The 10706-nt window shown below is 43.8% G+C and overlaps 1 protein-coding gene and 1 long non-coding RNA gene across 4 annotated transcripts in view; one reads left to right on the top strand and one right to left on the bottom strand.

Annotated features, from left to right (window-relative positions):
• The window catches only part of LOC128340521 (uncharacterized), a 28804-nt gene that overhangs the window by 5985 nt on the left and 12113 nt on the right, over positions 1-10706 (bottom strand). The window lies entirely within an intron of this gene.
• Positions 1-10706, top strand: part of GRHL1 (grainyhead like transcription factor 1) — an 82646-nt gene that overhangs the window by 66232 nt on the left and 5708 nt on the right. For 2 of the 3 annotated variants that reach the window (XM_053285705.1, XM_053285704.1), the window contains exons 12-14: positions 1894-1931; positions 3990-4078; positions 6098-6183. In XM_053285705.1, the coding sequence (XP_053141680.1) occupies positions 1894-1931; positions 3990-4078; positions 6098-6183 (213 nt within the window). Of the gene's footprint in view, positions 1-1893; positions 1932-3989; positions 4079-6097; positions 6184-8814; positions 8882-10706 lie in introns of all 3 variants that reach the window. The other variant, XR_008313772.1, reaches the window with a different exon arrangement.

Raw genomic sequence — 10706 nt, 5'->3', positions numbered from 1 at the left:
TAATTCGATTTCTATACCGCCCTTCCAAAAATGGCTCAGGGCGGTTTACAAAGAGAAAAAGGTGCCTCTTTGCCCAGTTAGCAGGGGACTTTTATTCTCACATTTCTGTCCTCATTCAAAACAAAGAAAAAACAGATGTACAAAATTGAGCAAATGAGAAGACACTAGAAACACTAATTATTAAAATGGGCCCCTTGCTGCAGATTAGCAAAGGAGACTTTCAACCATGCAGGGTGAGCCTCTGTTTGTTTTCTCAGAATTCTGAACCAATTCAGTCAAGTTTGATTCCAGGAGGTTTTTCACAAGAGGCTTTTAAAGCCCTTTGACACACATCTCCTCGGGAATGGAGGTGCTGCATTCACATGTTGGCCAGATTTACCCTAAGGGGAAAAAATATAAAAGCACAACACATGCGTCACAGTTCTCACTCATGTCTCAGTTCTCACTCAGACCTGGGTTGCAAAACAACTTGAACATAAGTGTATTTATGAATGAATGAATGAATTAATTAATTAATTAATACATAAATAAATTTGTTCCAGAAGTTTTTGTAATTTCCTGCCATGAAACAAGCCACTTATAGGACTTTTTAGAGGGTTTTTTTTAAGCCAGCAAATTTTCCAATCAGTTTTAAATTAAATATTCAGAGACTTCTCAGTCCCCCCCCCCATCAAAGCCCTATGGCAAGCAGATCCCTATATAGGGGGTAGGGGGAGTGTAACCACAAAAAGGAATTCATGTTCTACCTGGCAAAGGCTGAGCTGTCTGGCCTGGGAAGAGGGTCTGCTGCAGAGAGCTGTAGTGGCCACTCTCACTGCCAGCCTTCTTCCTGGGGCTTGCCAGCCTACTCGAATTCAGGCTTCACTGAGGCCTACACGGAGGCCTCCCTGGAAGCCCCACCCACCCACTGATCAGCTGAGAGGCGGGGGGAAAAGCAGCTTGCCTGCTGCTTTGATTTCTGACCAGGACGACAAGCAGGAGAGAGGGCAAACAGCGCAAGTGGCTGAAGGGTCTTGGGGCTGGGCAGGGGGCAATGGGGAGTCATGTGAGGTGTCTCTGGGGGGCCCCTCAAGGCAGTGGGGGCCCCGAGATGACTGCCTCCCCCTGCCTAATGGTAGTTACGCCCCTGATTTTGGGGGATGGAGTTCCACAATCCAGGGTGCCACCCCTGAGAAGTCCCTCTCTCATTAACAACCTGCCTAACTTCCACCCCTGGAGCAGGGCTGATCATGATATCCAATGACATCCCAAAGCTTGATTAATCCACAAAATCTGACTGCTCTGAAAGTGCACACACAGAACTTTATGCTAAAAGTCCATAAGAATATGCTAAAAGTCCATAAGAATATTCAAACCCCTGACAATAGTGGTGCTCAGTGCTGTACAGAAGTGACACAAAAGAAATAAAGTAGACACAGTCCTAAGGAAGAAAAACTGGCAAAGGGAAGAAGGGAGAGACAGAGTGCTGAGTAAGTTGGGAAGAGTTAAGCCGAATTGGGAAGGGACTGCCAAGAGTAAACTTTGGAGCCAGCAAGAGTTGAACACTAGCAGAAGGCACATGAAAGTAGGCCTGCAAACATCTGACACATCCTTTGATCTGGATTTTTGTGGGATGAGAAGGTGGAGGAGCAGGGTTTGGGGTTTGTGTGTGTCTGTCCAGGCACAGGAAGCAGCAAGCCAAAAGGTACATAGGTGAACAAAGAGAAAGGAACAAACTGCCCAGCAGTGGATGGTTATTGGTTCAGAATACTTTCTAAGGTACTCTTCTGCCATTGTCCAGATTCACTGAGGCAAACAGAGCACATGGCACTCTGATACTTCTATGCTTCTGATCAGCTGCTAACTTGCTGTAGAATCCTTTAAAAAAAATAACACACACCCTCCTCCTTTTAGGTCTTTCCTATTGCATCTGATGAACTGGAGGGCGAAGGGTAAGATTTGTTGCTACTTTCCCATTCTGGAGACATCATTTTTACAGTGTACTCAGTTTTTGTTGTTCTGGTTAAGTGATAACTTGCCTGGTGCAGGATGTGCTGTCTACTATAAGAAATCACTTAAAATTTTAATGGGGGCGAAGCAATCTGACCTTCATCCTTGTTTGTAAGCTTCTTGGCATTCTACTAGTGAGAGTGGATGCTGCTCCAAGGCAAGTCAGTTGATATTTCTGTGTGGAAGCAAAGATGCATTTAAAGATGGGTGAGTCACCCTCACTTTTGCCTTGCACTTGCTGGCTTACTGTGGAGCATTAAGAGATGGAGTACTCATACCCCTGTTGACCTGGAACTCCGCAAATGCAGAAAAAACACATGCTAAACAACCTATCAGTAGTTTAATACTTGGGTTGATGTCATTAGTACACTATATGGGGAAAGGCCCATAGATTAGTGAGAGAATGCATTCTTTGCATCAAATAGTCCCAGAATTTCCAGTTAAATGCTCTTGGCATTAAAGGATTTTAGCAACACAGACAAAGCAACACGTCTGCTGGAGACTTTGGTGAGCTGCTGTCAGTCAGATTAGGCAAACTGGGCAAGGTGACCTAAAGGTCTGACTTTCTATAAGAAGTTATACTGATGGGGACCAAAGATGTATGCCTTTTTCTTTGATGCAAAGTTAATTTAGCAGCATAGTGCTCCTCAGTTCTGTTAGGGTGGCACTGTATAGAGTGCGGGTTTTAGATATGGGCGGTCCAGGCTCTACTCCAGCCATACATTCTCTTTGGCAATTTGCTGCCTTTCAGCCTAACCTACCTAAATAGGTTCTAGGGTGAATAATGGAAGTACATATTGTAATCTTTTCATGGAATAGAGTGGGAGAGAAATTTAGGTAGTAAATAAACTCAGGCTGGATAGGTTAGGTTATCCTTGGGTTTCTGCTGAAAGCCAAAAGCATAGTAATAGAGTGTAAGTAAGTGTTTTGGAGTCAGAACATTGCACACTTAAAAGAAAAATAAGGGTAGCGCTGTATTTAGGCAAACTGAAACCTGAGGTTAACAGCAAGGAAGAACAGAAATAAACTCCGAGGTATATAGGTCATTAGGGGGTGTATGTAGGAATATGCTTTCTTACCCTCCTCCCCTTAGCGTTGTTCTCTTTGTTAGTGTTAAGCAGGCAAAGCTAAATGTTACCGGCTTTTTCCTCTCCCCCTGCCCCACTATGTGCTAACAAGGTGTTTGATTTGATTGGGGAGAATTTCCTATATAAGAATGTGGATTCCAAACAGTGGAACTTTGAACACTGAGACTGATGTGTTTATGTCAAAATGTTTGTTGTATTTTGGTTTTAGCTTGTTTACATTGGCTCTTGGAATCACAGTTAAATTGGACTAGATCCTACCACAATGTGTTCTCTTTCTTTAATGGTCAGCACATTGAAACTTTAGTGTAATAGAAGACAGGTTGCTTTCTATTGACTGTAGTAGATCTACAGCACTGTTTGGATACTATTTGCACACTGTTTGGAGAGGAGAGCTGGTCTTATGGTAGCAAGCATGACTTGTCCCCTTAGCTAAACAGGGTCTGTCCTGATTGCATTTGAATGGGAGACTTGATGTGTGAGCACTGTAAGATATTCCCCTCATGGTTGTGGCCCAATCCACCACCAGCACAGTACCTCCAGTGACTGTTGCTGGTGTCTATCTTATGTTTCTTTTAGATTGTGAGCCCACTGGGGACAGGGATCCATCTTATTTATGTATTATTTCTCTGTGTAAACCGCCCTGAGCCATCTTTAGAAGGACAGTATAGAAATTGAATTATTATTATTATTAATAATAATGGAGTTGCTCTGGGAAGAGCATCTAGGTTCCAAGTTCCCTCCCTGGCTTCTCCAAGATAGGGCTGAGAGAGATTTCTGCCTGCAACCTTGGAGAAGAAGCCGCTGCCAGTCTGTGAAGACAATACTGAGCTAGATAGACCAATGGTCTGATTTGGTATATGGCAACTTCCTATGTTCCTATGATTGTTGTTTTTTTCTTTTTTTTCCTGGAAGCTCTACCATGAAGAGGGGGCCTTATATAAATGAAGATGATTTTGCTGCCCCCGCAATAAAGCTATCAAGAATAGAAGAGCCGAAAAGAGGTAACCAGAGGGAAAGAAAACTCTGTATGGACATTCTGCTGTGCAATGGTTCTTGGTCATTTGTTTCCAGCAGACAGCATGCACACAGGGAGGGAGTAAGTTAACTCTGGAGATGGAGGAACCCTCTGTGGTGTGCTAGGCGCTGCTCTGTAGTGATAACTGTTCCTACAGAGAGGGCTTACAGTCTGGACAAGACAGGAATGCAAAATATGTTTTGGTAGTACAACAAATAATATCCTAAGGAATTGGTTCTAGAGGCGAAACCAGGTCCATTGGCAGGTTGCACTGAGCCCTGGGGCAAGGGTTCTACTCCTCTGGCCTACCAGTCACGTGGGTAGAGAAGAGGTACTGCCATGACTTTCAGTGACAACTCCCTCCTGCTTCTTTCCTCTGGAGGATGGAGTGGCAAGGAGGTGCCACTGAGGCTCTAACAGCTCCCACCAGCCAATGTACTTTTCCTAGGCCCCTGTGATGACACACGAGCCTGGGAGAAAGACAACAGGCTGATGGGTAATGTCCAGTAGTGACATGAATCAGTCAGTTTGCACCACTCTTTTAATTGGGTCTCAACTTTGAGAACATGGGCCCTTGGCATGGGGAAGCATGGGCTGTCAGGCTTGTGTCCAGTTTGGCCCCACCCCTGACATGGACACTGGGTAAAACACTCTCCTTACTTCCAGTTTTCCCAATTTTTCCTCAGTGATGTAAATGTATCTCCCCCAACATGCACCACCCTTAGGACTGCTTAAAAACAAATGAAGGGCCACCTTGTATGTTGCATTTTAATGCTTCAGAATGAATACTTGCATATAAGACAAATGTTCACAGTGCCACTTATGAAGGCCACCCATGTGTATACACAGGAGCTTTTGCCTACTAAGTAGATACATGTGGCAGCTGCAAAAGAACTGGACCTTTGCTTACATATGTTTTGCAAGCAAATGCTGTGATGGGATCACCCATCATAAATGGAGTTTTATCTGCGCACTGTGTACTTGAGGATCATATCCAGAATGTAAAATGTTGCACACGAAGCAGTCCTGAGCCATTGGAATGTTAAAGGAGAGCATTTTCTCCCTGTGATTTTTCTACAAAGTGAAAGCAGTAGGATGGTTTACTCTTCCATCATGGTGAGTCACAAAATGGGGATCATCACCTTTCACTGATAAGATCAAGATCTTATTACCCCTTTTACTTTCCCACTTCCATTTCCACCTTCATTTTAAGCACTTCACTTCAAAGAAAATGTTCAGTCTGGCACTCATGTCCTAAATTCACCCTTGTCAACCGACATGTTGTTAGTGCAGTAATAGTGCAATCTAAACTGTAGGTGTGATACTGCTATCGCATACAGCAAGCTGAACTTTGATACCAATTGTTCAGAGGGGTGAGTTAAGGACAGCCAATTTATGGTACTGGACTTTCTTGCTTTCTGTGATCTAAGGCACCATGTAGCTTTTCCCGTGTGGTGACACATTCCATGTGCTTAGAGATGCTTGTTGTAATGCACAAGATATTTGCTGTCTCTTTAGGCTACTTTAATACACACCTTCTGATCATAGTAGGTGGGACAGAACAGCTAACAATGTTAGCTGGTCCCCTTGGAGTTCTGCCTTCCAGTGTCTTCCCCAGCACATCCCCTTCCCACCCTAGCTTATCTGAACATGGAGGGAGGGGGATGTGATGGGTGGCATCAGCAACAGGCCACTCAGTGGCTGGTCTTTCCCGCTGTCTCCCTTGATGAATGGTGGGGGAGTGAGATGTGGGGTGGTGGCAGCAGCTTTTCTTGATTTGGAGGTGGAGAAGGAGGAGCTGCCACATCCCCCACCCCATTTGCTGATGTGGGTGGAGAAAAACTGCCACCAAGTCTCTCTGTAGCAGCTCCTCTCCCTCAGTGAATGGGTTTTTCTCACAGAGAACAGAAGGCCTCTCACTTTGACATCTCTGTTTTATGTTTGGCTAAGAAATGTAGGTCTGTTGATCTGAGTTGTTTTTCTCCATTGCCTGTTTTTGTCCCAGTGTTGCTGTATGTCCGAAAGGAATTGGAAGAAGTCTTTGATGCACTTATGCTCAAAATTCCCTCTCTGAAAGGTCTAATGGAAGCTGTAAGTTTCAAGGTTCTGTTGTTTTCAAATTTTGAACAAAGTTGGGGTAACCAGATGCCTGTGTTTGTATACTAGATATGCTCTGGAGCTAGCATATGAAATGCTTCACCAGTGTCACAAAGTGACCAGTTCTTTTATACGGTGACCATGTATAGTCTGGGCGCAAAGATAGAAAGAAGATCAAAAACACTCCTAAATGAATCAGTGGGCTTTATTATAGAAAGTTGCTCATCAGGATAAAATTCAAAACAGGTCATCTAAGTTAAACGTGTCTCGGATTCAGTGTGCCTAGCTATCATATGTGTGTGCAATCAATAATTGCAGCTGTCTAATAAATCCTAATAAAGCATTTAGAGAGAAACAGAGAGAGAAGAAGGAGGAAGAGAGGGCTCAAGAAGGGAATGGCAATGATTAGTAGGGAGGAGGGAAGTAGGGAGAAGCAGGCTGGGCTGTGTGTTGCATGGGCATCTCACCAGGTTCATGAAGACGGCTTCAAGGGTTTTGTTCATTGCTGGAGCTTTGAGAGCGATGCACGCTTCAGCTGCAAGAAGGCTGGTGCTGGATTTCAGGAGCTTGGAAGTGATGCAAGCTTCAAGCAGGCTGGTGGCAGATTGCCCAGAGCGAGGTGGAGAGTGAGAGCACCATGGCTGGCGAAGTCTTGACCTCTCACTACGCAGCAGAGGTCACTGACAGTCCCTGTCCATGGAAAGAGTTCCTGCTTTTAGCCCCGCGGCTTTAGCAGCAAACTCTAGGATGGTTCTTGAGCAAAGATCTGCTTGTTAGGCAAAGCTTGCTGGCAGTATCATGTCCAGAGACTCCCTTCTTATAGTGGTTTCATCCTTTGATGTCCATTCCTGTGATCCTCTGGATATTGTCTTTTAATTATCAAAGTTAGCTCAGGATATTAAGTCAGTCTGCGTACACAGGATCTGAGTTCTGTCTTCTGTTAGATGTTTGGGAAGAATAGAACAACTGAACAACATTGTTCTATCATCATTCCCCAAAACAAATCTGCATCTTCTGCCGTTTTGACCCAAAGAATGTTAGAAGTCAAAGATGTTAGGAAAGAAGGAAGAAGCCAAACTATATGTTAGACAGCAATTCTTCTGTTAGACAAACAGAACTAACTATATGTTAGACAGCAAGATGTACTTCTTGTGTACATCTATGTGATTCTAAGAAGAAGAATGTTTAAAATCACAGCAAAAGGGGTGCATGTTTGAGGCTAGTGAATCAATACATCTGACTAAGGCAGAACAATAGGTGACATCATGAGGAGCATCCTGTCAGCGAAGGTAAGGGATTACCTGAGAGCAAGTTAATTGTGTCTTCACAAACACTGAGAGACCATGCTACCTTCACAATTCAATTAACAGAGGCATTGGGTGAGGCCTTGCATCAGTGTTTCTCTGAGCTGAAAATTGCTATTGGAAATAGGCCTGAGTTCTGAACCAAATTCTGGGGCCAGTCCATTACCTTTGGCCATGCTGGGTATAACACTTGCCTGATTTCTGTGCTTGGGGATAATAACCATTGCACTGATGTAGTCCCTATTGCCATCTGAGAGCTCAACCATGCAAATGGCTAGTACCATGGATATTTATGGATGGATATTTATACACTGCGTTTCAACAGAAGTTCCCAAAGCGGTTTACATAGATATATAAATAAAATGGCTCCCTGTCTCCAAAGGGCTCACAATCTAAAAAAGAAACACGACAGACACCAGCAACGGCCACTAGAGGGATGCTGTGCTGGGGATGGATAGGGCCAGTTACTCTTCCCCTGCTAAATAAAGAGAATCACTACTTTAAACAGGTGCCTCTTTGCTCCGTTAACTGTTCTCCTGAAATCAAAGGTTAGAGTTGTCTGAATCATTGCAGTGACTTTGGCTCCTGTTTGGTTTGGGAAAATGTTTTCATTGCTTGAGAATTAGGTGGGACAGGGGGAGGGGAAGCATGTTCATTACCAAAATGACATTTTAGAGGAAATGGAAAGAACACAGAGTAACTTCAGATTTTCCACTGTTAGGTTTTATGAATTGAGCAGGTAAAAGTGTGTGTGAGTGTGTGTGTGTGTGTGTGTGTAAGTCTAACTTAGAGACTTTGCTGACAGAAAGGGGAAATATATATATAGAGACCGGGGAAAGTGACCATTTACAATGGAGAAGGGTGAAGCAAGTAACCAGTCACAGTGGGAAAGGATCAAGCAAGGCAAAGAGCCAATAAATCTGTTGGGCCCAAGGAGGCCTACGCTTTTCCTCAGAAATGTAGTAGGTCAAGGAGCGAGACATGCCTAGCTCTCAGAAGACCCACGGATTGAGTACTGCTATAGCTAATCTTTTGACTATGACCATCAAAAGATTAGCTATGACTGCACTAAATCTGTTGGTACAGATTTGCTTTCGTTTTCTTGGTGTACAAAATGATCCCAGTTTTGTTCCAAACTTCCCTTTAGATAACCTTTTCCCATGCCAACCTTAGATCTGCCGTAAAAAGGTATACAGTGATGATGGTCTAATTTCAGTTACCTTTCTTCCTTGGGTGTAAGGTAACCAAAGCATCAATTTTAAAATGCTTTTTATGAAGATTACAGTTTTTCTTTCTGTCTCCTTACCCCATGCTGCAAAAGGGATGAAGATATGTTTTGCTTCTACATGCTCATAAGTATATGTCCATTTACTTCTACATGCTCATAGGTATATGTCCATTTTGCTTTACGGCAAAGCTTAACCAGGAAAATCTCAAACTCAAAATATAAATAAAGAGTCCAGCATGGAATGAACGTAGCCATCAAGGAAAGCCTTCTTTGGGCCAATTTCAGACTGTCTGTTATTTCCCTGACTTCATGCACAGCCTTTATGGATAACATTTGGCTTCGTTGGCTCTTCCTGAAAAATGATAGATTGGAAATGAAACCAGACTATTTTGATTGTTTACTGGTGCAGAAGGGGGGAAAGAAAAACCCAGAAGTTATCTGGGCAAATGGCCATTAAACATGAAGTCATTTGTCTTTGTTCGCTCTGCCTTTGTCTTTATCCAATGGGAGGATTACAGAGTTGAAAGAACCAAAGCTTTAGGGTATTGCATATGGCACAGCTCACCAACCGTGCCCTTGGGATCCAGATTCCATTCCTGATCTGGGATTCTCGCAAGGCTGCTCAATACATCTTGCATGCACAATGTGCCATGGGGACTGATTGACAGCTGCAGCATGTACCCCTCAGCTTGAAACTGAGGCACAAGTGTTGGGACACTGTGTTATGTAACCTATATGTATAAATATATAAACAGAATTCTTGACTGCATACACAAATTGGACCTAGCACCATTGCAACTACTTTGCGCTGCCTTTTTATAGTGTTTTGTGTATGATTAGCTGAATGATTTATTTGCTGCTTTGGGATTGAGTCACCTTCTTGTGTGTATTTACAATTTGTTTTTGCCAGTTTCCAGAGTAGTCATTCCATTCTCCTGCCATTCTTGGGAACTTAGATGGGTTGGGAGGCTTTAAGCAGCTTTTCTAGCAATCTGTCATCTTTCAGCTTATTCCACTATTCAGTACAACCTTTCAGAGGCATCTGTGAATAGGATAACTAGAGTATTTATCTCTCTTGTTATATAGTAGTGCCTGGGAGAACAACAGTGTCTCCTGGCTTAATTGGTTATGAAGCTGTTAATAGCTATTATGTTTTTTAAACTAGTCTGATTTTTCTGCGGAGAGCTGGATGGATTGGTTCTGTGGCTGGGGTTCTCTCATGAGACTGTACCACTTTGGTTTTCACATGGGAAATCACTTATTTAAAACACTGACTTGTGCTCTGCTGAACTTGGACCTCGTGCCAAACTCTGGTTAAGGGAGCTCAACTATGGTTTGGCATGATGTCTGAATTTGACAAACAATGGCTTCTGATTGGCTGGCAAACCAGAATTGGAAACCCGTGGTTTCAAGTGGATTTGGAAACCATAGCTTGTGCCATCTATGACTTGGCTTCATGCCTAAGTCGAGAAGCCATAGTTATGGCCTATCCTTTACCTGCAGAGGTTCCCTTGCTTTACCCTCAGAGGCTGCTGCACCACAGAAGCAGGAGTGAACTTAGAAGCTGTGCTAAGAAAACAAAAGCAGACAAGCACTTCTACACCACAGTTTGTACACTGTATGCTTGGAAGTGCAAACCACAATTCTAAACTATGATTAGCAAAAACCAGAGATAACTTTTTCATGAGTCCTCAGACAGTGAGTGGGCCACATGGCAGTGAGTACAAGCACTCAGCCTCCTGCTACAGGCATCACATCACCTTCCTTCTGCCACCACCTCCTCTTTGCTGTCCCCTCTGTCTTTGTACTCCCGTCCCCACCTGTGAGACCTATCCTCCCTCACTGGTGCCACCCTCGCCTCCTTGACTGGCCCACTCTTCACCTTGCCAGCCCCAATACTGGCCCTCTTTCCCCCATCACCAGCCTCGCCTTCTGGGGCATGCTGCTGCTGCTGCTTGCTTTTTATGTATCTAGCAGCAGCTTTG

Source organism: Hemicordylus capensis, chromosome 1, assembly GCF_027244095.1.
Source record: "Hemicordylus capensis ecotype Gifberg chromosome 1, rHemCap1.1.pri, whole genome shotgun sequence".
Lineage (NCBI taxonomy): Eukaryota > Metazoa > Chordata > Lepidosauria > Squamata > Cordylidae > Hemicordylus > Hemicordylus capensis.
This window is presented reverse-complemented; position numbering and strand designations above follow the sequence as displayed.